Below are 27,509 nucleotides of genomic sequence, written 5' to 3' on the forward strand. Positions count from 1 at the left end.
CCAATATGGCTCACAGAATGAAAGCAGTAGCTGTTGGGGTCAGTATACAATGAAGCTTCATCCTGGAGAAAGATAGACATTCCTCCAGTAGCCACTGTTGGTATAATATAAATGAGATTGATACAGTAACTGTGACATGTGGTATGTAGTACCATAGTTGGGATGAATCTAAGGCTTGCAGGATTACACTATGGAGAGCCGAGGGAAACCACCAAATTATAATCACCTAGTACATGCATTTCTGTGCTAAAAATATTGTAATGGCTTCCTCTTGGATAAAGCATCCCTGGAGTGAAATAGGTCCTTATGGGTCCCTATTCTGATTTACATACATGCACTAGGCACTATTGTAGATGAACTGTCACACAAAAACAGAATTCTAATTAGGAATTGCACGTTAGATCTTATAACATTAAGGCACTGTGAGAAACAATAAATGTAGAATTGAAAAGGATGCAGATAAAAATTTTAGGAATCAGTATTATCCAATGACCAGATGAGGAAAACTTTTGTAGTGGGGATATACTGGGTTGAATGATGGAGGAGCAGGAGTAGACATAGTAATGAATAGAGAAACTGACAACAGAGTGAAGGGATATTTTCAGCAAAGAGAGAGGACATTTATTATGTTTATCATATCAGTAAGAACAGCAACTGTGGAAGAATGGCTGCAAGTATGGACAGTATGAAAATGTTTATGTTTTACTTTAATGAGTATTCAACAGAGGTTGTAATCATAGACATGTACAAACCAACCACAGATGAGGAACATTTTCAACATATAAGTACACTGCAACTCAGCAGTTTGGTGACCAACAAACTTAAGAAGTACACATTAAGTTCACACTGAATGATGAAATAGTTCTTAGATATTACAGCTCTGAGTACTGACATCAATCAGGTCTAGAATTTATCAGGTGTAGAATTAGGGAACATACTCATCCATCCTTACACAACCCCTGCTCCCAATCCCTTACCTCATGGCTCGTATGCCTGTAATAGACCTAGATGCATGACCTGTCCATTACATCCTCCCACCACCACCTACTACAGTCTGGTCACTATCATTACCTATCCCATCAAAGGCAGGGCTACCTGTGAAACCAGTCATGTAAACTACAGGCTAAGCTGCAGCCACTGTGCTGCATTCTATGTAGGCATGGCAACCAACAAGCTGTCTGTCCACATGAATGACCACCGACAAAACTGTGGCCAAGAAACAAGTGGACCACCCTGGTGCTGAACACGCTGTCAAACATGATATCCTTCATTTCAATGACTGCTTCACAGGCTGTGCCATATGGATCCTTCCCACCAACACCAGCTTTTCTGAACTGTGCAGGTGGGAACTTTCCTTGCAATACATCCCATGTTCCAACCCTCCTGGCCTCAACCTTCATCAGTAACTGTCCTCACCCATCCAGCCCCTTCCCTGTTCCCATTCCAGCACTACACAGCCATCATTCCACCATCACACACAGTCTTTTTATTTCTCTACTTTTCCACTAATCCACCCCCTCCAACCTCTCCCCATTCCTCCATCTAACCTGCAGCACTTCACTTTCCGACACCCCACCATGCATTGGTGCTGCTGCTTGTTGTGTGGTTTCAGTTGCCTGAGGCTGCAGTCGTGTGTGTGAGTTGCATTTGTGTGCATGGGTGTGTGTGTGCATGTCTGTCATCTATTGTTGACGAAGGCCTTAATGGCTGAAAGCTTTAATTGTGAGAGTCTTTTTGTTTTGCGTATCTGCGACTCAGCATCTCTGCTATATGGTGAGCATCAACTTTCCTTTCATAATATTGTCACATTCCATCCTGGAATTTCCATTGATTGATTACAGAACATATTATACATAGTACAGCCCAGGTATGTTAAGACCTGGGAGACTACATTCTGGGGAGAGCTGAACAACGTATACCTTCTCCCCCATATGTCTTGTGAAATGACCACAATGAGAAAATTTGAGAAATTGTGCTGGGGGCAGTAGGATGGTTTTGTGGCATGGGGATATTTGATTGCATGTAGTTATTGGTCTCATGAACATTCCCTAGGTCCATTCCTAAGAACACCAACCTTTCATCAGAAGATAGGACAGCCAGGCACACCCCAAGAATAGATACTAGTCTAATCCCCCTCCCTGCAGACAAAAGTTCCACCAATGACATGATGAGTCCCAGTAACTACTGGACGGAAATCCTCTGCCAACAGTTTGACTCCTCCACCTACAAGCTCTGTCAGAATGCAGTGTGCTACAAAATTGCAGATATTTTTTTCATTGATTACTCACTAATGAGGATTCACTAGGATGAATGGCTGCAGGGTTTTATACCTGGGATTTTGACCTTCAACATTCAAAAAGTTGGTGCCACCACTGGGGATCTCTCCTTGGGAGTCCATCTCTCTCCACACCCCAAAAACACCCCATGCACCAACTTTATACATGCTTCCCAAAATCCACAAACCCAAAAATCCTGGATGTCCCATTGTAACTGGATATTGTCCTTGCAGTGAAAGAATTTCTGCATTGTTGTTAAACACCTCCAATCAGTTACATGAAACCTAGCATCCCACATTAAAGATACTAACCACTTCCAGAAGTCCAACATAACCTCCAATCCCTCCTGAAGTCCATAGGCCTTTCCTATAGCCTTTCCTCTGACAAGCTGAAGTCCCTAGCAGCGGGACTGACTTTTTGAAACTCTTTCTTTCTCATCCCATCTGGTAAGTTTCCCCTGACCTGTGATTGTGGATGATTTTCCCAAAATCTACCACTTTTGCTAGACCTATCCAGTCCTTTTCCTTCACCCCTCTTCCTTCCCCTTCAACCCTTCTGCCTGGAAAAGGAGCCACTGGCACTGAAATCTTGCTGAATTATAATCTTATTCTATGTGTGTGTTCTGCCGCCACTTGGTCATTAGATTTTTTTATCTATCCAATTATATTATTCCTATTGTAAAGCTATAGAGTGTGCTACAAAATTGCAGATATTTTTTTCATTGATTACTCACTAATGAGGATTCACTAGGATGAATGGCTGCAGGGTTTTATACCTGGGATTTTGACCTTCAACATTCAAAAAGTTGGTGCCACCACTGGGGATCTCTCCTTGGGAGTCCATCTCTCTCCCCACCCCAAAAACACCCCATGCACCAACTTTATACATGCTTCCCAAAATCCACAAACCCAAAAATCCTGGATGTCCCATTGTAACTGAATATTGTCCTCGCAGTGAAAGAATTTCTGCATTGTTGTTAAACACCTCCAATCAGTTACATGAAACCTAGCATCCCACATTAAAGATACTAACCACTTCCTTCAGTGACATTCCACAATCCCCAATGCTTTACCTCCTGGATCCCTGCTCATCACTGTTGATGCCAACTCCACATACACCAACATCCCTCATGTCCATTGACTTCCACTATCTAACACTATCTCTCCCAACATCTTTCAGACTCAAAACCCACCACTTCATTCCTCATGCACCTCACCAGCTGCACCCTGTCGCAAAACTACTTTTCCTTTGGAGGGAAAGTATACAAACAAATCTGCGACACAGCCATGGGCACCTGTAGAGCAACTTCGTATACCAACCTATTTAGTGGCCCTCGAGAGAAAACCTTCCATGCCCTCTACAACTCTGAACCGCTAGTCTGGTTCAGGTTCATTGACGATATCTTCATGCTCAGAACTCTTAGGCCAAGTATGCTACCCACATACCTTCATGATCTTAACACTTTCTCTCCCATCCATTTCATCTGGGCCACCTCTGCTCAATGTGCCACTTTTCTGGATGTTGACATCCACTTCTCTCATTAATCGATTCACACCTCTGGTCACACTAGACGCACTTACCACCAACAGTACATGTATTTAAACAGCTGCCATTGCTTTGACACCAAAAAATTCACTCCCGTACAGCCTAGCCACCTGCGGAAGATATACTTTCTGTGAGGAGAACTCCTCGCCCAGTATGCTTCATGTCTCAAAATGGTCTTCACGCACCGGAAATAACTGCCAAGCTTAGACCACAGAAAGATTTCCCACACCATATCCTCTCACAACACTAACTCTCCCACCATCCCTGATAATGAGCTATAAAGGAGCGCCCCTTCCCCCTGTCACTCTCGGTATCACCATTGACTGGAACGTCTGAACCATATCCTTTGACAGGGCTTTGATTACCTATCATCGTGCCCTGAAATGAGTGACATCCTACCCAAGATACTTCACTCCCCACCTAAAGTGGTATGCTGTTTCCCACCCAAGCTACACAACATCCTAGTCCATCCCTATGTCACTCCCACTGGCAACCCGTTGGAGAATAATAAGATCCTTGTGGCAGACCAAGGATCAAGACTTGCCCAATCCAATCACCCAGCACCTTGTATAGTCCTGTCATAGGCTTATCTTACCCCATCAGAGGCTGGGCCACCTGTGAAAGAAGCATTTCATGAACCAACTCTGCAGCAAATACTGCATAGCTTTTTACATCGATATGACTACCATCCAGCTGTCTACCAGGATGAATGGCCACCACCAAGCTGTTGCCAAGAACAAAGTGGACCACTCTGTGGGACAACATGCAGCTGACCACAGCATGCTCAATTTCAATGGCTGCTTCACAACATGGATCATCTGTATTCTTTCCTCCATAACCAGCTTCTCTGCACTATGCAGTAGGGAGTCATTCTTACAACGTATCCTCTACTCCCTTAACCATCCTGGCCTCAATCTCAAGCAATCCACTGTCTCTGCACCCTCCACCCAAAAGTTTCCATTCCTCCATCCTGTCACCCTCCCTAAATTCATGTCCAAATGTCACGTTCAGCATGGGCCACTACCCACTAGCCCCTACAACTGTGGATTACAAAGCCTAGCCTGTATACCTGTCACCTCTCCCTCTCACATTGCTAGCCAGCAAGTGGACTGCTTCCATCTGAGCTGGTAGCCTTCCACCCCCAGTACCTCTCCCTGCATCCTGCCTCCCTCTCCTTCTATCCATCCCACCTCACACTACCCATTCCACAACCAGCCCACATATCAAAATACAAGCATTGGGACTGTTATTCCAGTTGGGACCATGGAGAGGTGTACACGTGTGTGTGTGTTTTTCCATGTGTATTTTACTCTAGCTTGTCAAAGGATAAACCTGAAAGCTAGCAAGTTTTCTTCCTTTCGCGTGTGCCTATTGACAACATTTTTTATTTGTATCTGTGATGGATAATACAGGTCACTGAGATGCTTTTGAGCATGGTGGCTACATACTGATTCATTTGTATCATTTTAATCATCAGTAAAGTGATGGAACTGTGATTCGACAGATCTGAATATGGATGTATTGGCTTAAAAGTTCCCTGATTGATCCATTTCCAAGATAAGGTTCTAGGCATGATGTCGTTATAGGAAGGGAGACAATCACAGACATTTAAAGCCCTATTTACTAAGATGGTATCTGTTCTTTTAGACATGTCCGAAAGAACAGATACCATCGGTGACCAAGCAGCTCATTAGAATGAAATTACAATCGCGGGCACAACGAATGTAGTGTGGGACAATACGTTGAAAATATGGGTTTCACGGGAGGCGTGCCAGAGATAAATCCCTGCAGTCGCACTATCCACTGTGTCCTCGGTGGCTCAGATGAATAGAGCATCTGCCATGTAAGCAGGAGATCCCGGATTCGAGTCCCGGTCGGGGCACACATTCATCTGTCCTCGTTGACGTATGACAGCACCTGTAAGCAGCTAAGGGTGTTCATTTCATTATAATTTAAAGCCCTTTCTGAAGATATTTCCTATGTATATGAAGATTTTATTTTTTTACGCAGAAATGGGATGACTGTATCAGGGTAAAATGCTGGAGCAGTTTTTGAATTTGACACATGAGATTGAATTTTTTATGACTAAAAAGATTGGAAATATCTCTGTATCAAAAAATTCAGATTTTTGGTGTGACTTAGCATTTTTGACCTATGTTACTAATCATTTAAATACATTAAATACATGGCTTCAAGTCAGAAATCAATTACTTATTCAATTTTATGGCCATATTATGTCTTTTCACTGTAAGTTAAATATGTTGCAAACCAAACTGAATTCAGACAGTTACATCTATTTTAATAATTACAAAGTTAGGAAAGAAACAAACCAACTACAAGAGCACATGTGATAAAATAGTTGGTAGCTTGAGATCCCTCCAGGGCCTGTTTCACTGATTTTCACAAGGTAAAGTCATTGTTAGATTTATTTTGCAACCCTTTTGCCATTGTGCCTGAGAATGTGCATGAAGCATAGTAAATGGAACTCACTGACATTCATAACGATGAGACTCTGTACATTGAATTCTCTGAAGCAAGTCTGTTGAATTTCCTTCATTGTGTCAGTAGAAACCATAACAATTCATTGGTAGGTAATGCATTAAAATACACTGTGTGATCAAAAACATCTGGACACCCTCCAAATTGGGTGCATTGTGCTGCCACCTACTGCCAGGTACTCCATATTAGCACACTTCAGTAGTCATTAGACATCGTGAGAGAGCAGAATGGGGTGCTCTGCAGAACTCGCAGACTTCGAATGTGGTCAGGTGATTTGGTGTCACTTGTGTCATACATCTGTACATGAGATTTCCACACTCCTAAACATCCCTAGCTCCACTGTTTCCAATGTGTTAGTGAAGTGGAAATGTGAAGGGACACATGCAGCACAAAAGCATCTAGGCCTTCTTGTCTATTGACTGACAGAGACTGCCGACAGTTGAAGAGGGTCGTAATGTGTAATAGGCAGACATCTACTCAGACCATCACACAGGAATTCCAAACTCCATCAGGATCCACTCCAAGTACTATGAGAGGCAGGAGATTAGAAAACTTGGATTTCATGGTCGAGCGGCTGCTCATAAGCCACACATCACACTGGTAAATGCCAAACAATGTCTCACTTGGTGTAAGGAGCATAAACATAGGATAATTGAACAGTGGAAAAACATTGTGTGGAGTGATGAATCATGGTACACAATGTGGTGATCTGATGGCAGGGTATGGTGGGTATGGCAAATGCCCCGTGAACATTTGTAGTGCCAACAGTAAAATTCGGAGGCAGTGGTGTTATAGTGTGGTCATGTTTTTCATGGAGGGGGCTTGCACCCGTTGTTTTGTGTGGCACTATCACAGCACAGGCCTACGTTGTTGTTTTAAGTACCTTCTTGCTTCCCACCATTGAAGAGCAATTTAGGGATGGTGATTGCATCTTTTCAACCTGATCGAGCACTTGTTCACAATGCATGACCTGTGGTGGAGTGGTTACACAACAATAACATTCCTGTAATGGACTGGCCTGCACAGAGTCCTGACCTCAATCCTATAGAACACCTTTGGGATGCTTTGGATTGCTGACTTCATGCCAGACCTCACTGACCAACATTGATGCCTCTCTTCAGTGCAGCTCTCCATGAAGAATGGACTGCCATTCCCCAAGAAATCTTTCAGGAGCTGATTGAATGTATGCCTGTGAGTGTGGAAGCTGTCATCAAGGCTAAGGGTGGACCAGCACCATATTGGATTCCAGCATTACAGATGGAGGGCACCATGAACTTGTAAGTCATTTTCAGGCAGGTGTCCTCCTTGTGTTAACTCATGTATGTGAATCAGCTTTTTTTAAATGCACATTAACAAATAAAAAACTAGGGATCACTTGATGTATGACAATTTTGCACTTGTCTTTGACAAACTGGACCAAACATCAAGCAACTGTGAAATCTGTGGAGTGTTTCAAATTAAATTGTGTAATTAATGTTTTTCTAAAAAAAAAATGTTGTAATTGTTGTTGTTGTTGTTGTGGTCTTCAGTCCTGAGACTGGTTTGATGCAGCTCTCCATGCTACTCTATCCTGTGCAAGCTTCTTCATCAACCCAGTACTTACTGCAACCTACATCCTTCTGAATCTGCTTAGTGTATTCATCTCTTGGTCTCCCTCTACAATTTTTACCCTCCACACTGCCCTCCAATACTAAATTGGTGATCCCTTGATGCCTCAGAACATGTCCTACCAACCGATCCCTTCTTCTGGTCAAGTTGTGCCACAAACTTCTCTTCTCCCCAATCCTATTCAATACTTCCTCATTAGTTATGTGATCTACCCATCTAATCTTCAACATTCTTCTGTAGCACCACATTTCGAAAGCTTCTATTCTCTTCTTGTCCAAACTATTTATCGTCCATGTTTCACTTCCATACATGGCTACACTACATACAAATACTTTCAGAAATGACTTCCTGACACTTAAATCTATACTCGATGTTAACAAATTTCTCTTCTTCAGAAACGCTTTCCTTGCCATTGCCAGTCTACATTTTATATCCTCTCTACTTTGACCATCATCAGTTATTTTGCTCCCCAAATAGCAAAACTCCTTTACTACTTTAAGTGTCTCATTTCCTAATCTAATTCCCTCAGCACCACCCGACTTAATTCGACTACATTCCATTATCCTCGTTTTGCTTTTGTTGATGTTCATCTTATATCCTCCTTTCAAGACACTGTCCATTCCATTCAACTGCTCTTCCAAGTCCTTTGCTGTCTCTGACAGAATTACAATGTCATCGGTGAACCTCAAAGTTTTTATTTCTTCTCCATGGATTTTAATACCTACTCCGAATTTTTCTTTTGTTTCCTTTACTGCTTGCTCAATATACAGATTGAATAACATCGGGGAGAGGCTACAACCCTGTCTTACTCCCTTCCCAACCACTGCTTCCCTTTCATGTCCCTCGACTCTTATAACTGCCATCTGGCTTCTGTACAAATTGTAAATAGCCTCTCGCTCCCTGTATTTTACCCCTGCCACCTTTAGAATTTGAAAGAGAGTATTCCAGTCAACATTGTCAAAAGCTTTCTCTAAGTCTGCAAATGCTAGAAATGTAGGTTTGCCTTTCCTTAATCTTTCTTCTAAGATAAGTCGTAAGGTCAGTATTGCCTCACGTGTTCCAGTGTTTCTACGGAATCCAAACTGATCTTCCACGAGGTTGGCTTCTACTAGTTTTTCCATTCGTCTGTAAAGAATTCGTGTTAGTATTTTGCAGCTGTGGCTTATTAAACTGATTGTTCGGTAATTTTCACATCTGTCAACACCTGCTTTCTTTGGGATTGGAATTATTATATTCTTTTTGCAGTCTGAGGGTATTTCGCCTGTTTCATACATCTTGCTCACCAGATGGTAAAATTTTGTCAGGACTGGCTCTCCCAAGGCCGTCAGTAGTTCCAATGGAATGTTGTCTACTCCGGGGGCCTTGTTCCGACTTAGGTCTTTCAGTGCTCTGTCAAACTCTTCACGCAGTATCGTATCTCCCATCTCATCTTCATCTACATCCTCTTCCATTTCCAAAATATTGTCCTCAAGTGCATCGCTCTTGTATAGACCCTCTATATACTCCTTCCACCTTTCTGCTTTCCCTTCCTTGCTTAGAACTGGGTTTCCATCTGAGCTCTTGATGTTCATACAAGTGGTTCTCTTATCTCCAAAGGTCTCTTTAATTTTCCTGTAGGCAGTATCTATCTTACCCCTAGTGAGATAAGCCTCTACATCCTTACATTTGTCCTCTAGCCATCCCTGCTTAGCCATTTTGCACTTCCTGTCAATCTCATTTTTGAGACGTTTGTATTCCTTTTTGCCTGTTTCATTTACTGCATTTTATATTTTCTCCTTTCATCAATTAAATGTTGTAATTGTATTTCTTAAATAAACTGAATATTTGTGAAACAAATTACGTGAACTATTTATGTATGTGGCTCCCCCACCCACTCACACACACACACACACACACACACACACACACACACACACACACACACACACACACACACAAAAGAAAGTGGTTTGCAGGCCATGGTACTTGAGAGTCTCTACACCCCTGCATTACACAGTTTATTTTGGGAAACATCTCAAAGTTAAGATGAAAATTTTAGGCAATAGATGGCTGGTTTGTAAGTATTTATTTTTATAGATTTTTCGTTGCAAGTTCCTTAATGTGACAGAGTCATAAATATAAAATCATGAACTGTTTAATCAACAAAGATTTAGTATCAGCTGTTGATTTACTGATTTTGTTACATTGTGTATTAATAGGGGGCAATCACTACGTAAAAGAAGAGAGAAAGGAAAAGAGAAAAAAAGACCATCACCAGTTTTTTTATGTAGACAGTAGCACAGTCTGTTATGTGGTAACACTCCTTGCACTGCTTTCTATTTCTGATAAATCAGCATCAGTATCCATAATCCTACATATTAGCAGTAATAAAAAAACATGAGTCATTTATCTAGGGATTGTGCATTTAAAGGTAATGCTCACAGGATATCCAAATGTAATTGTTCAGTCAATAGAGAGGCATAATTTTAAATAATGTTTTTGTGCCTTCTTATTTCATATTATAAAATTTAATTGTTATATATACAATGAAAATTATTTACAAAATTTGATATTGAAATGATTTTCAAAAATATAAAATAATCTGACAGATCTTAATGTTAAAAGCATGGCTCAAGTACACATTAATAAATGAGTGCCTATTGAGGCAATTAAATTCACTAGACCTGTGGTTCATTCTCAGAGAACCTTTAGAGTACATTGAGTACCTAGTAAAATGTGAATGCTTGTTGAAATACTGGTGAAAAGTACAGAGTGAAAACTTTTGAAACACAAATAATGCAGAAATTACTGCCAACTGAAGAAACTGGATGCAGATAGAGAGCAGTGGAATATAGGATGCAGTAAATCATCCAAAAGACTAATTACACACACCACAAAGTGATTTGCAGAGTGTAGATGTTGATACAGGAAAGTGATAACTGTGGATTTTCCTTTGTTGCACTTTCACTATTGGAAAAAAAATGTAAATTTCTGTTTCAAGACAACACTCTGTGCCATTGTCCATTACAGACAATTCAAGAATATTAACAGTTTCAGAAGAGCAAAAGAAATAAATATTTTATTGCTCATAGAACTTGGATATAGCAACTTGGACCAAATCTATCAAATTCCCCTATTGGTCTGCATATTCAGTAATGATAACTTCACTGTGAATAACACTTGATTATGATTAGTAACTGATAATAGCGCTTTACATGATCAAGGATAATGCTTTTATATTTTTATTTTTATACGCATCTGATGTCTGCCAAATTTGCCACCTAGTAATTTCTTTTAAGTTTTTCAGTTTAATGTATGCTTCTCATGTGATGCAGCACTATAACTTTAGTTCTACTTTTGCTCATATTTTTAATATCTATTATTTTATTTTTCTATCTCAGGAGTGTTTGGGCCACCACTGGGCAAAAAACTTGTTGTATTTGTTGATGATGTGAATATGCCTTTGAAAGAAACATATGGCGCCCAGCCTCCAATAGAAATTCTGAGACAGTGGCTGGACCATTGGACATGGTACGACAGGAAGGAAATAGTACCAATGAAACTAATTGATGTCCAGGTATGTCCATCAGTATTGCTTAAGGATGCAAATAATAAAGGAGGCTCTCTCTACTCAGTAATTGCATCATTTTTGGTAGCCATTGAAAGAAAGAAATCGGACAAATTGAAATAATTCTCATGCTGGAAATACTTACCTCAACCACCAGCTTACTTAGTTAGATTTAATAATGACTGGGAGTAAAATGTAATGAAATAATGGTACTTGTTATCGTGTCATTGTTAGATGTAGCAGTTTTTGTAGTAGGAGTATTCATAAATATAAGAGCAGTGAAAATTAAAACATGGTGTTGAAAATTATAAATAAGTCTCATTAACTGTGATTCCAATGATGCCATAATCAGAAATCTTAAATGTTTATTATAATACTCGTTGTGTAAATGGAAAAACAGATGAGACTAGGAAAAGTTTGCATTAAGAATCATTCAAATTTGGGGGATAATTTTCAAATATGTAATCTGAACATGCATTAAAGAGTCAAACTGCTCAAATGGAATTAATAATTTTATAACAAGGAAACTTACTGTCAAAAATGTCTTTAATTAAAAAAAAATAGTTGGACTGCCTAGTACATACTTTTAAGAGATGCAAAACTCAGTACACTTTATAAAAATGAATAAAAGACAGTAACAACAGTACTCTCACCTTTCAGATCAACTATATGAGGTGCACTTAAGAAAGTTGTTGCATTATGTCTTCTGTGCAGAAAAGGATGGAGAATACTTTTCTGGCAGGGCCAATGTGCTCTCTTATTCTGTGCAGTGCCGCACACTCAAGCTGTGGCATACCCAGGCAACATTGGGCCAGTATTTCTGATTCTGATCCTCCCTAAAAGAAATTTGTATGCTCAGAAGTATATAGCTGCCCTTCTTAATGTAATACTCCTTGTGTTTGCTTTGTGCTACTCATAATAAAAACTACTGTGGCTAAGTGCTCTTGTCGTAGCCAAACTTTCTCAAAAGTCAATGCTAAATATTTTAAAAGTAACCTCAAGTGTATGCCTCAGACAAATATGACAGAATAAAGCTATTGGTTGGAGTGTCAGATGACTCTCTGTTAATTTCCACTGTGAAATGCTCTATCACTAGCAGCAATCTGGAGGGGGAGGGGAAGGGGAAGGGATAGTAGTGTACTGGTAGTGTACTGGTGGGGAGAGAGGTAAATGCTTTCTGGTGGAGTGTGAAGGGACTAGAGCCAACAAGCGCAGCATCAGGAGGTTGTGGGGCACGGAGGTGGGGAAAAAAGGAGAGGACCAGGGAAAGATGGGTGACTGCATTGGCAGAGGGTGGCAAATAAACAGGGTCAGAGATGAGAATGGAGAGGAGATGATTGGAGAGAGAGGTTGGAAGCTGTTGGTTGGAGGCTGTGGGGACGGTATGTTACCTCACATTTAGGCGGGATAGTCACGGGAATGTGTTGTCATTTTTTTTATTTGTCAAGTTTTATAAACTTCTTTCTTGCATTAAATTTTTAATTATACTTCCTCTTCTTGTTGGGTGCACACACACACACACACACACACACACACACACACAGGTACACATTTAAAAGTGATGAAGATATTTCTAAATTTTCAAACTATTAGTTCCTTTCTCATGGAGGATACAGAGGTAGATTGGTGAAGGTTAGAAAGATTAGAAAGAAGGGGCTTGATGTCCCTCAGACCCCAGGATAAGAAGGACCCACCTGCTGCAAGAATAACACAACAGGAGGGTTCCCCTCATCTTGAAGCCTGAGATATCTGTTCCTTCTTTCTCATCTTCCTCAAGTTATCCCTCTTTCCTCCCAGTGGAAGGAACTGTTAGTCCTGAAAGCTGTGAACAGTTTGTTCTTGTATTAAAATATTTCTCTAAGCAGTGGAAGGCAAGTGTTGGCCGCCCCTTTTTATCTTTGTAAATAATTTCTAGGGTGGAAGCAACAAAGGTGAACACTCACCAGTAACTTAATAATGGGTGTCACATGGATATGCGTACAACACATCAGAAAATCTCATTAGGTTTAGCTTGTTTCATAGTCAAAGAAAACACTCACGTATGTGACACCCAAATACAACACCCCTATAACTGTTACATCACAAGCTAGTGCCCATCAACCAGCTGCAAGTTGCAAGTTACTTCCTTTCATAATCTACTTAACTATACTCACTGCAAAAAAAGGGATTATATACTAATGGAAATATTGTTACATTTATACTGATGTATGGATTTATGTTTCCTGTAAGAATTTTAATTTTTCCTGTTTCTTTTTTCTTTTTTGCCTTCAGATAGTGTGTGCCATGGGCCCAGCAACAGGTGGGGCTAACACAGTCACACCTCGATTTCTTCGCCATTTTAATGTTCTCTGTATTGATGAATTTGATGACTCGACAATGTTGACAATATTCAGCAAAATTATGTTGTGGCATCTTGACACAAGGTAAAAAAAATCTCAGAAAGGCATTTCTGATTGTGATACACCTATTCTACATCATTAGAAGAGTGCTGTCAGTTGCTATAGTACTAAATTAAAAATATCAGTAGCCACCCTACAGCATTTTATGTAAGTAGAATACAAGACCATTAAAAGAAGGTGAAGAAGAGTTACTGATTGCATCTGTATTTAAAGTAACTTCATCTTCTCTTTATACCTTTGCTCCACAGCAAACACATCCACTCTTAGTAATATCATCTCTTACTGAAAGGGCTGCAAGTGGCAGCTTTTTTATTTCGTACACACACACACACACACACACACACACACACACACACACACACACACACACACACACACACACACACAATAAGGGCAGTTCGATAAGTGATCTAAGTGTTTACCAAAGAGCAGCAGAGCTTTGTACATAAAACTATGTAAAAAAAAATTCAACCTGTGTATGTTTGTGCTTGCAAAACTCAAAAATTACTCCACCAGATGACTTTAAATTTTGACACAATGTTTCATTCAAATACATGTGTTTTTATACGCCTATTTTTAATATCCCCCCCATGAACCGTGGACCTTCCGTTGGTGGGGAGGCTTGTGTGCCTCAACGATACAGATAGCCGTACTGTAGGTGCAACCACAACAGAGGGGTATCTGTTGAGGGGCCAGACAAATGTGTGGTTCCTGAAGATGGGCAGCAGCCTTTTCGGTAGTTGCAGGGGCAACAGTCTGGATGATTGACTGATCTGGCCTTGTAACATTAACCAAAATGGCCTTGCTGTTCTGGTACTGCGAACGGCTGAAAGCAAGGGGAAATTACAGCCGTAATTTTTCCCGAGGGCATGCAGCTTTACTGTATGATTAAATGATGATGGCGTCCTCTTGGGTAAAATATTCAGGAGGTAAAATAGTCCCCCATTTGGATCTCCGGGCGGAGACTACTCAAGAGGACGTCGTTATCAGGAGAAAGAAAACTGGCGTTCTACGGATCGGAGCGTGGAATGTCAGATCCCTTAATCGGGCAGGTAGGTTAGAAAATTTAAAAAGGGAAATGGATAGCTTAAAGTTAGATATAGTAGGAATTAATGAAGTGCGGTGGCAGGAGGAACAAGACTTTTGGTCAGGTGAATACAGGGTTATAAATACAAAATCAAATAGGGGTAATGCAGGAGTAGGTTTAATAATGAATAAAAAAATAGTAGTGCAGGTAAGCTACTACAAACAGCATAGTGAACGCATTATTGTGGCCAAGATGGACACGAAGCCCACGCCTACTACAGTAGTACAAGTTTCTATGCCAACTAGCTCTGCAGATGATGAAGAAATTGATGAAATGTATGATGAGATAAAAGAAATTATTCAGGTAGTGAAGGGAGATGAAAATTTAATAGTCACGGGTGACTGGAATTCAAGAGTAGGAAAATGGAGAGAAGGAAACATAGTAGGTGAATATGGATTGGGGGTAAGAAATGAAAGAGGAAGCCGCCTGGTAGAATTTTGCGCAGAGCATAACTTAATCATTGCTAACACTTGGTTTAAGAATCATGAAAGAAGGTTGTATACATGGAAGAACCCTGGAAATAATAAAAGGTATCAGATAGATTATATAATGGTAAGACAGAGATTTAGGAATGAGGTTTTAAATTGTAAGACATTTACAGGGGCAGGTGTGGACTGTAGATCAAAACTGAAGAAACTGCAAAAAGGTGGGAAACCAAGGAGATGGGACCTGGATAAGTTGAAAGAACCAGGGGTTGTACAGAGTTTCAGGGAGAGCATAAGGGAACAATTGACAGGGATATGGGAAAGAAATACAGTAGAAGAAGAATGGGTAGCTTTGAGTGATGAAGTAGTGAAGGCGGCAGAGGATCAAGTAGGTAAAAAGACGAGGGCTAGTAGAAATCCTTGGGTGACAGAAGAAATACTGAATTTGATTGATGAAAGGAGAAAATATAAAAATGCAGTAAATGAAGTAGGCACAAAGGAATACAAACGTCTCAAAAATGATATCGACAGGAAGTGCAAAATGGCTAAGTAGGGATGGCTAGAGGACAAATGTAAGGATGTAGAGGCTTCTCTCACTAGGGGTAAGATAGATACTGCCTACAGAAAAATTAAAGAGACCTTTGGAGAAAGGAGAACCACTTGCATGAATATCAAGAGCTTTCATGGAAACCCAGTTCTGAGCAAAGAAGGGAAAGCAGAAAGATGGAAGGAGTATATAGAGGGTCTATACAAGGGCTATGTAATTGAGGACAATATTATGGAAATGGAAGAGGATGTAGATGAAGATGAAATGGGAGATATGATACTGCATGAAGACTTTGACAGAGCACTGAAAGACCTGAGTCGAAACAAGACCCTGGAGTAGACAACATTCCATTAGAACTACGGACAGCCTTGGAAGAGCCAGTCCTGATAAAACTCTACCATCTGGTGAGCAAGATGTATGAGACAGGCGAAATATCCTCAGACTTCAAGAAAAATATAATAATCCCAATCCCAAAGAAAGCAGGTGTTGACAAATGTGAAAATTACCGAACTATGAGTTTAATAAGTCATAGTTGCAAAATACTAACGCGAATTCTTTACAGACGAATGGAAAAACTGGTAGAAGCCGACCTTGGGGAATATCAGTTTGATTTCCGTAGAAATGTTGGAATACGAGAGGCAATACTGACTACTGACCTTACGATTTATCTTAGAAGAAAGATTAAGGAAAGGTAAACCAACGTTTTTAGCATTTGTAGACTTAGAGAAAGCTTTTGACAATGTTATTTGGAATACTCTCTTTCAAATTCTGAAGGTGGCAGGGGTAAAATACAGGGAGCAAAAGGCTATTTACAATTTGTACAGAAAGCAGATGGCAGTCATACGAGTTGAGGGGTATGAAAGGGAAGCAGTGGTTGGGAAGGGAGTGAGACAGGGTTGTAGCCTATTCCTGATGTTATTCAATCTGTATATTGAGCAAGCAATAAAGGAAACAAAAGAAAAGTTCGGAGTAGGTATTAAAATCCATGGAGAAGAAATAAAAACTTTGAGGTTCACCGATGACATTGTAATTCTGTCAGAGACAGCAAAGGACTTGGAAGAGCAGTTGAACGGAATGGACAGTGTCTTGAAAGGAGGGTATAAGATGAAAATCGACAAAAGCAAAATGAGGGCAATGGAATGTAGTCAAATTAAGTCGGGTGATGCTGAGTTAATTAGATTAGGAAATGAGACACTTAAAGTAGTAAAGGAGTTTTGCTATTTGGGGAGCAAAATAACTGATGGTGGTCAAAGTAGAGAGGATATAAAATCTAGACTGGCAATGGCAAGGAAAGTGTTTCTGAAGAAGAAAAATTTGTTAACATTGAAATAGATTTAAATGTCAGGAAGTCATTTCTGAAAGTATTTGTATGGTGTGTAGCCTTTTATGGAAGTGAAACGTGGATGATAAATAGCTTAGACAAGGAGAGAATAGAAGCTTTCGAAATGTGGTGCTACAGAAGAATGCTGAAGATTAGATGGGTAGATCACATAACTAATGAGGAGGTATCGAATAGAATTGGGGAGAAGAGGAGCTTGTGGCACAACTTGACTAGAAGAAGGGATCTGTTGTTAGGACATGTTCTGAGGAATCAAGGGATCTTAAATTTAGCATTGGAGGGCAGCGTGGAGGGTAAAAATCGTAGGGGGAGACCAAGAGATGAATACACTAAGCAGATTCAGAAGGATGTAGGAGGCAGTAGGTACTGGGAGATGAAGAAGCTTGCACAGGATAGAGTAGTGTGGAGAGCTGCATCAAACCAGTCTGAGGACTGAAGACCATATCAACAACAACAACAATTTTTAATATTTGTAAATTATATGTGTTACAAAAATGGGAAATATTATTACCAATACTCTTGAAACATTCTAGACGAATTTACTTAAAATTGTGATATGGTGATGAACATTATGGCCAGCTACAGACTATATATTTAAACATTCAGGCAGAGATAGAATATATATTTTTTCAAACAACAGTGTACATGTTTTCTATTGAACCTGACTGCTGTAAAAATGTTCGGTTTTTTTCTTTCTCGCAGTCAGTTTTAACTACAATAATTGAATATGCAACATTGTGCTATTTTGTTTTCTTTCTTACGGATGGTTTTCACAGAAAAAAAGGAAAGTTATACTCTTGGTTTACTGGCTTGTGATTAGAACACTGCTACAGAACGTAAATTTGCAAAAAGACAAGGCTGAGGGTCAGAGAAAGAAGGGAGGGGGACAAAGAGGAGATAGACAGAGAGGTAGGAAAAATGGACATAGAGAGTGGAAAGGAGGAGATGGACAGAGAGAGGGACAGGAAAAGATGGACAGAAAGGGGGAAGAGAAGATGGACAGAGAGAGCGGGGGAAGGGGATTAGGATATACATCCAGTACCCGTGCATATTAGAAACATCTGTTTTCTCTTTTTTTTCCTTTCCTTTTAACCAGACTGAACCACAGCAACATGAGGCAGGGCATACCTAGTTTTGATATGTTTGTTAGCATTTTTTAACATTTATGTTGAATGTTTCACATAGATACATCATATACAGTGTTAAGTGCCACAGAAATGGAGAATAATGAGTGCTTTGCTGCAGTGAAAGATTTTTGTTTTAATCGTTTTATAGTTGCACAGAATGAAACTAAAATGGCCAATATTCATCTCTCCACCACCTATGGCAATTGTTTATTTTAGGTTAATCTGCTTAAATGTGCTCACAAAAGTACAGGAGGTGAAGCTTACTCTGGCTTGGTAGTTCACACCATCACTCAGGAGACCATTGCTTCAGTATCGTAGGCTTTTCAAGTGAAAGTGAACCCTAAACATTTCATGGAAAAGCTGGGTATGTTAATTACTGACTTCTGTCCATTATATTCAAGACTATTTTGACACAAACACAGGCAATTTTTCGATACAGTCCTCAAAACTGCATGTGTATATTGTGATACATGACTTGTGTGAGCCCTGGGCTTAGCAAGGCATCCATAAAACCATCCTCATAAATCCTTTGACAATGCAGCCATAATATTGTCATAAAAAAATGTTCCTTTTTCAATACCTGCCAAATTCTATAACCCAGGGATAGACTATTGCAGCACAGTATTTATAAAATATTATGACTCACCTGTCACCTGAGATAATGCAGTAAAAGCAGGAGTTACTGCAAGAGGTGGGCAACTCCTCCACAAAATTATGCCCATTTGAATCTCTCAAGGAACTCTTATGCTATGTTTACTCGTTGGTTGCAAAATCTAACCATATCTGCCTAATTCGTTAGTTGTGATGCTCAGAAATTTCTTTGTCCTTTGAAAACTGAAAGAACCTCTGTGTCGACAATATTGTTTCAGTCACAGTGATATGATTTCTGTGGAGTGGAACTTCTTGTTGAGCTTAATTGAGGACATCTGGAACCATGTTTGATGTTTGGTAAACATGGCACTGGATGGAACCTCCTCATGTAATGATGTCTCAGTTACTATAAAATGTGATAGTGATGTGTGTAAAATTAGTGTAAAAAGGTTAAGCGAGGTATCCTGTGTATCATGTACAAGTAATGGTACAACCATAAATGTGTAAAAGTGAATCTGAAGTATATAAAAGATGATCATGAAACCTATAAACTGGACATTATAGAATGTAAAATGTCCAACCTTTCTGTTTGTTTGTTAGCAGAATAATTTGTGGGAAATATGCTCCTCACTGTTCTGCTACATCTCAGCTCAACTTGTGCCATGCACTGGCTCACACAGGACTGGGTCTGCAGAAAGAAATAATGGGACAAGAAATGTTCTCACAGTTCCTTAATTGGAAATGGACACAGCTACACATAACATATAATACAAAAAGTTGAACTTAGATTTTACGTTCTCCAATTTTATGTTTAACGTGTTTCTACTCCATAATTTCATAGCCCCTGTGGAAAACCCTTTATGATCAGTGCTAAAAATTTCCTGATTTTGTGTTTCCTGCTAGTAAGGTTTACTAGATTCATTGTTTTCACTCAACGTCTTACTTGACTTCATCCAGTTTTCTTCATATTGACTTTTGATGTGACTAAATGAGTTATAACTGACACCAAAGACAGACGGTTCACTCTGTGACTGATGTCAAAGTTAAGTGAATATTTTAGGCTGTTGCAGGAAGGCGAGATGTGAGAAAGAAAATGCTGATTTAATCCTTGATTGATGTTGTCCACACAACTTGCAACATTTAGCTTCACTGCGCAGTGACGATGGGTCGAGTATGTTTGATACTACTTTTTGCAGGAACTATCAAAATCATTACGTGTTGGCACAGTGAAGGTGACCAGGAATGAGGCTGTTGATTTGTTGATCGCTATAGTAAAAAGTTACTGTTTATGGATGTGTTAGTGACAGGAGAATCCCAGTTGTAGCAATAACTCTTTAGGGGAATGGATATGTCGTTGTGCAACCTGCAAAATACTTGTGACAAGGAAGAATATGAATGTTGATGAAGATTTCTCAGGTCTCCAGCTGGGTGGTAGCATCATGCCTGCTCGTCGTAATATTTGGTCGGTCTTCTTAGATTTTACTGCATGTCGAATCACCGCAAACCTTGGTAAGATGTTCTTGTCTCGACAGTGTTGTCGGGAAGCCATTACCGTTGTTTTATTCTTATTGGTGTTCAACACAAATTCTCATTCCACACAACTGATATACCAAGTTCTTTATTCTTGCTGACCACATTACATTGCTATCAGCACACCTCAAAGTTTTCATTTCTTCTGACTGAACTTAATGACCTTTTCAAACTAGTGAATGGTTTCCTTTACTGCCTGCTCTCAGTGCAAATTGGATAACATAGAAGAAAGACTATAACTTTGTCTCTCACTCTTCTCAAGTACTGTCTACCTTTCACTTCCTTTGACTCTTATAAACATAGTTAAGTTTCTGTACAAGTTGTAGATAACCTTTCACTCCCTGAACTTATCCTTGCTGCCTTAAGAACTTCAAGGAGCGTATTCCAGTCAACATTGTCAAAAGCTTTCTCTGAATATACAAATGCTATTAACATAGGTTTGCCTTTCTTAAACCTATATTCGGATGTAAGTCATAAGGTCAGTATTGCCTCGTGTGTTCCTACATTGATCCAGAACCCAAACTGAGCTTATCTCAGGTTGGGTTCTATCAGTTTTTCCATTCTAAAGTAATTATTGTTGTTGTTGTTGTTGTTGTTGTTGTGTGGTCTTCAGTCCTGAGACTGGTTTGATGCAGCTCTCCATGCTACTCTATCCTGTGCAAGCTTCTTCATCAACCCAGTACCTACTGCAACCTACATTCTTCTGAATCTGCTTAGTGTATTCATCTGTTGGTCTCCCTCAACAATTTTTACCCTCCACACTGCCCTCCAATGCTGAATTTGTGATCCCCTGATGCCTCAGAACATTTCCTACCAACCGATCATTTCTTCTAATCAAGTTGTGCCACAAACTCCTCTTCTCCCCAGTTCTGTTTAATACCTCTCCTCATTAGTCATGCGATCTACCCATCTAATCTTCAGCATTCTTCTGTAGCACCACATTTCGAAAGCTTCTATTCTCTTCTTGTCCAAACTATTTATCATCCACGTTTCACTTCCATACATGGCTACACTCCATACAAATACTTTCAGAAACAATTTCCTGACACTTAAATCTATAACCGATGTTAATAAATTTCTCTTCTTCAGAAACGCTTTCCTTGCCATTGCCAGTCTACATTTTATATCCTCTCTACTTCCACCGTCATCAGTTATTTTTGCTCCCCAAATAGCAAAACTCCTTTACTACTTTAAGTGTCTCATTTCCTAATCTAATTCCCTCAGCATCACCAGACTTAATTCGACTACATTCCATTATCCTCATTTTGCTTTTGTTGATGTTCATCTTATATCCTCCTTTCAAGACACTGTCCATTCCGTTCAACTGCTCTTCCAAGTCCTTTGCTGTCTCTGACAGAATTACAATGTCATCGGCGAACCTCATACTTTTTATTTCTTCTTCATCAATTTTAATACCTACTCCGAATTTTTCTTTTGTTTCCTTCACTGCTTGCTCAATATAACATCAGGGAGAGGCCAGAACCCTGTCTCACTTCCTTCCCAATCACTGCTTCCTTTTCATGTCCCTCGACTCTTATAACTGCCATCTGCTTTCTGTACAAATTGTAAATAGCCCTTTGCTCCCTGTATTTTACCCCCGCCACCTTCAGAATTTGAAAGAGAGTATTCCAGTCAACATTGTCAAAAGCTTTCTCTAAGTCTACAAATGCTAGAAACGTAGGTTTGCCTTTCCTCAATCTTTCTTCTAAGATAAGTCGTAAGGTCAGTATTGCCTCACGTGATCCAACATTTCTGCGGAATCCAAACTGATCTCCCCCGAGGTCGGCTTCTACCAGTTTTTCCATTCGTCTGTAAAGAATTCCGGTAAGTATTTGGAAGCTGTGATTTATTAAACTGACAGTTCAGTAATTTTCACATCTGTCAACACCTGCTTCCTTTGGGATTGGAATTATTATATTCTTCTTGAAGTCTGAGGGTATTTTACCTGTCTCATACATCTTGCTCTCCAGATGGTAGAGTTTTGTCATGACTGGCTCTCCCAAGGCCGTCAGTAGTTCTAAGGGAATGTTGTCTACTCCTGGGGCCTTGTTTCAACTCAGGTCTTTCAGTGCTCTGTCAAACTCTTCACTCAGTACCGTATCTCCCATTTCATCTTCATCTACATCCTCTTCCTTTTCTATAATATTGTCCTCGAGTACATCGCCCTTGTATAGACCCTCTATATACTCCTTCCACCTTTCTGCTTTCCCTTCTTTGCTTAGAACTGTGTTTCCATCTGAGCTCTTGATATTCATACAAATGGCTCTCTTTTCTCCAAAGGTCTCTTTAATTTTCCTGTAGGCAGTATCTATCTTGCTCCTAGTGAGATAAGCCTCCACATCCTTACATTTGTCCTCTAGCCATCCCTGCTTAGCCATTTTGCACTTCCTGTCAATCTCATTTTTGAGACGTTTGTATTCCTTTTTGCCTACTTCATTTACTGCATTTTTATATTTTCTCCTTTCATCAATTAAATTCAATATTTCTTCTGGTACCCAAGGATTTCAACTAGCCCCCATCTTTTTACCTACTTGATCCTCTGCCGCCTTCACTACTTCATCCCTCAGAGCTACCCATTCTTCTTCTACTGTATTTCTTTCCCATATCCCTGTCAATTGTTCCCTTATGCTCTCCCTGAAACTCTGTACAACCTCTGGTTCTTTCAGTTTATCCAGGTCCCATCTCCTTAAATTCCCACCTTTTTGCAGTTTCTTCAGTTTTAATCTACAGGTCATAACCAATAGATTGTGGTCAGAGTCCACATCTGCCCCTGGAAATGTCTTACAATTTAAAACCTGGTTCCTAAATCTCTGTCTTACCATTATATAATCTATCTGATACCTTTTATTATCTCCAGGATTCTTCCATGTATACAACCTTCTTTCATGATTCTTGAACCAAGTGTTAGTTATGATTAAGTTGTGCTCTGCGCAAAATTCTACCAGGCGGCTTCCTCTTTCATTTCTTACTCCCAATCCATATTCACCTACTATGTTTCCTTCTCTCCATTTTCCTACTCTTGAATTCCAGTCACCCGTGACTATTAAATTTTCATCTCCCTTCACTACCTGAATAATTTCTTTTATCTCATCATACATTTCATCAATTTCTTCATCATCTGCAGAGCTAGTTGGCATAGAAACTTGTACTACTGTAGTAGGTGTGGGCTTCGTGTCCATCTTGGCCACAATAATCCGTTCACTATGCTCTTTGTAGTAGCTTACCCGCACTACTATTTTTTTATTCATTATTAAACCTACTCCTGTATTACCCCTATTTGATTTTGTATTTATAACCCTGTATTCACCTGACCAAAAGTCTTGTTCCTCCTGCCACCAAACTTCACTAATTCCCACTATATCTAACTTTAAGCTATCCATTTCCCTTTTTAAATTTTCTAACCTACCTGCCCGATTAAGGGATCTGACATTCCACGCTCCGATCCGTAGAACACCAGTTTTCTTTCTCCTGATAACGACGTCCTCTTGAGTAGTCCCCGCCCGGAGATCCGAATGGGGGACTATTTTACCTCTGGAACATTTTACCCAAGAGGACGCAATCATCATTTAACCATACAGTAAAGCTGCATGCCCTTGGGTATTCTTCTTAGGATTCTGTAAACATGACTTATTAAGCTGATGGTTTGGTAACATTCACACTTAATTTGTGTGTGTAATTCTGACTCAAAAAATAAGTACCTACGGATAGAAAATCATAGACAAACTGTAAATGTTGTAAGCAATGTAAAAAGATTCACACATAATGGGAGAGAGAGAGAGTGAGAGAGAGAGAGAGAGAGAGAGAGAGAGAGAGAGAGATAGAGGAGATAAAATGCTTTCTTGTCATTCTGGCCACTTCCTCTAACTGCTCGTACCATTTTTAGATGTACTTATTGACAATCAATGATTTAACAAGATTATGAAAAGGAAAGTTGCTACATGCTTCGAGATTCACTGATGTAGTAAAGAAATATGATTCCAAATTGAATTTCTTTGAATCTACCAGAGGTAATGGGCAATCAGCAACATGTATTTACAGTGTTCTAACTAATTATGTATATGAAGATGTGTATAAATTTCGTCTAAACCTAGGTATTTCAGAACATTGTGCATTGTTCATTGAGCTGCCACAGACAGGAACATGTCATGTATGAGAATCCATATGAGCAGGAACTTCAGCAAAGAAAATTTGCTAACATAAGTGTGAGAGGCTAAAAGAGAAAATGGCCTATTGGTCATTGTAACTCAAGTGATGAAAACTTTGAGAAATTCCTAAATAGTTTTCTTGGTGTCTTTAATGAAACATTTCCACCTAGACTATGCAGCAATAATATAAGGCATAAAAATTTCCAATGTAAGGAAAAGGCAACTGCACAGAGAAGTAAAATATAATAAAGATATTGATTTCATTAAATATGTAAAACCATATTTGAAAGAGTTGTCAGGGCAGCAAAACGACTGGCAAATAACAGGCTACTTTTAAATCATAAAAATGAGACAAAGGATGTGTGGTCAGTCATTAAATCTGAGTTAGGTGTTAAAGCCTGTAGCCAAGAAATTTCAAAAATTGACATTTAAGGAAATACTACTGGAAATCCAACTCAAATATCAGAGTACTTTAATGAATTCTTTATAAATATAGCAAAGTCTGATGTTGATGTAACGGATTATCACAACAAAGTAAATCCCTTTGGCCTAGGTGAAAACTAAAAACTTTTCAAAATTCTTAAAAGTTTCTGTAAAGGCTGTAGAAAATGCTATTCTAACATTAAGAAGCAAAAAATCTGCAAATTTGGATGGAATACCCACCAAAGTTATTAAAGTGGTACACAATAGAATTGCAAACCCACTAGCTGAAATAATAAATCAATGTTTTGAAGAGGGCTGTTTCCCAGAGGTACTGAAATGTGCTGAAGTCAAACCACTCTTCAAGAAGGGATCAAGAGAGATCATGGGAAACTACAGGGTTCTTACAAATGATTGAAGCGATTTCATAAATTCACTGTAGCTCCATTCATTGACATATGGTCACGACACACTACAGATACATAGAAAAACTCATAAAGATTTGTTCGGCTGAAGCCGCACTTCAGGTTTCTGCCGCCAGAGTGCTCGAGAGTGCAGTGAGACAAAATGGCGTCAGGAGCCGAGAAAGCGTATGTCGTGCTTGAAATGCACTCACATCAGTCAGTCATAACAGTGCAACAACACTTCAGGACGAAGTTCAACAAACATCCACCAACTGCTAACTCCATTCGGAGATGGTATGCGCAGTTTAAAGCTTTTGGATGCCTCTGTAAGGGGAAATCAACGGATCGGCCTGCAGTGAGCGAAGAAACGGTTGAACGCGTGCGGGCAAGTTTCACGCGTAGTCCGCGGAAGGCGACAAATAAAGCAAGCAGGGAACTAAACGTACCACAGCCAATGGCTTGGAAAATCTTACGGAAAAGGCTAAAGCAGAAGCCTTACCGTTTACAATTGCTACAAGCCCTGACACCCGATGACAAAGTCAAACACTTTGAATTTTCGGCGCGGTTGCAACAGCTCATGGAAGAGGACGCGTTCAGTGCAAAACTTGTTTTCAGTGATGAAGCAACATTTTTTCTTAATGGTGAAGTGAACAGACACAATGTGCGAATCTGGGCGGTAGAGAATCCTCATGCATTCGTGCAGCAAATTCGCAATTCACCAAAAGTTAACGTGTTTTGTGCAATCTCACGGTTTAAAGTTTACGGCCCCTTTTTCTTCTGCGAAAAAAACGTTACAGGACACATGTATATGGACATGCTGGAAAATTGGCTCATGCCACAACTGGAGACCGACAGCGCCAACTTCATCTTTCAACAGGATGGTGCTCCACCGCACTTCCATCATGATGTTCGGCATTTCTTAAACAGGAGATTGGAAAACCGATGGATCGCTCGTGGTGGAGATCATGATCAGCAATTCATGTCATGGCCTCCACGCTCTCCCGACTTAACCCCATGCGATTTCTTTCTGTGGGGTTATGTGAAAGATTCAGTGTTTAAACCTCCTCTACCAAGAAACGTGCCAGAACTGCGAGCTCGCATCAACGATGCTTTCAAACTCATTGATGGGGACATGCTGCGCCGAGTGTAGGAGGAACTTGATTATCGGCTTGATGTCTGCCGAATCACTAAAGGGGCACATATCGAACATTTGTGAATGCCTAAAAAAACTTGTTGAGTTTTTGTATGTGTGTGCAAAGCATTGTGAAAATATCTCAAATAATAAAGTTATTGTAGAGCTGTGAAATCGTTTCAATCATTTGTAATAACCCTGTATTGTCTTACCTCAATTCTCCCAGTCCTATCTAAAATATTTGAAAAACTTGCTGTTGCACAAATCCAAAACTTCATTGCAAAATATTATGTTATTCTAAACAATCAATTTGGTTTTCAGCAGGTTGAAAAAAATAAGTACATCATTAGACAAGAGAAATAAGGTGGCAGGAATTTTCTGTGGCCTTGGCCTCACAAAGGCGTGTGATTCTGTAAACCATGCATTGCTTGTTTACAAACTTGAAAAGTATGGTATTAGTGGCAGTGCCCTCCATTGGCTTAAATCCTATTTACCCAACAGAAAGCAAAGAGTTAGCTTTTCTTCAAATGGCACATATTATTTTTATGACTGGAAAAAAATATCTCGGGGTGTTCCACAAAGGCTCCATATTAGGCCCAGTCCTATTTCTCTTTTATGTTAATGACTTACCATTAAATATCAGCTCCCAATCAGTTCTGTCCGCAGATGGTACTTCTGTCTTAGTTGAAGATCAGGATTTGGAAAAAAATTCCAAATCTTTGATCAGTACCCTCAGTACCATAGAAATTTGATTTCAGCTAAATGTGTTGAATCTAGACATATCTAAGACCCACATGATGTAGTTCAAAACAAAACAATCAAAATGTGAGCAGATTAAGATTGTACACAACAACCAAGGTATAGAAGAAGTTGACTCAGTGAAATTCT

General features: G+C 39.7%; 1 protein-coding gene across 1 annotated transcript in view; it reads left to right on the forward strand.

Moving 5' to 3' along the window:
• The window catches only part of LOC126161364 (dynein axonemal heavy chain 7), a 1,035,864-nt gene that overhangs the window by 510,214 nt on the left and 498,141 nt on the right, over positions 1-27,509 (forward strand). The window contains exons 30-31 of the mRNA XM_049917134.1: positions 11,309-11,484; positions 13,747-13,898. Of these exons, the coding sequence (XP_049773091.1) occupies positions 11,309-11,484; positions 13,747-13,898 (328 nt within the window). The remainder of the gene's footprint in view (positions 1-11,308; positions 11,485-13,746; positions 13,899-27,509) is intronic.

This window comes from Schistocerca cancellata, chromosome 2 (genome assembly GCF_023864275.1).
Source record: "Schistocerca cancellata isolate TAMUIC-IGC-003103 chromosome 2, iqSchCanc2.1, whole genome shotgun sequence".
In the NCBI taxonomy this organism is placed as follows: domain Eukaryota; kingdom Metazoa; phylum Arthropoda; class Insecta; order Orthoptera; family Acrididae; genus Schistocerca; species Schistocerca cancellata.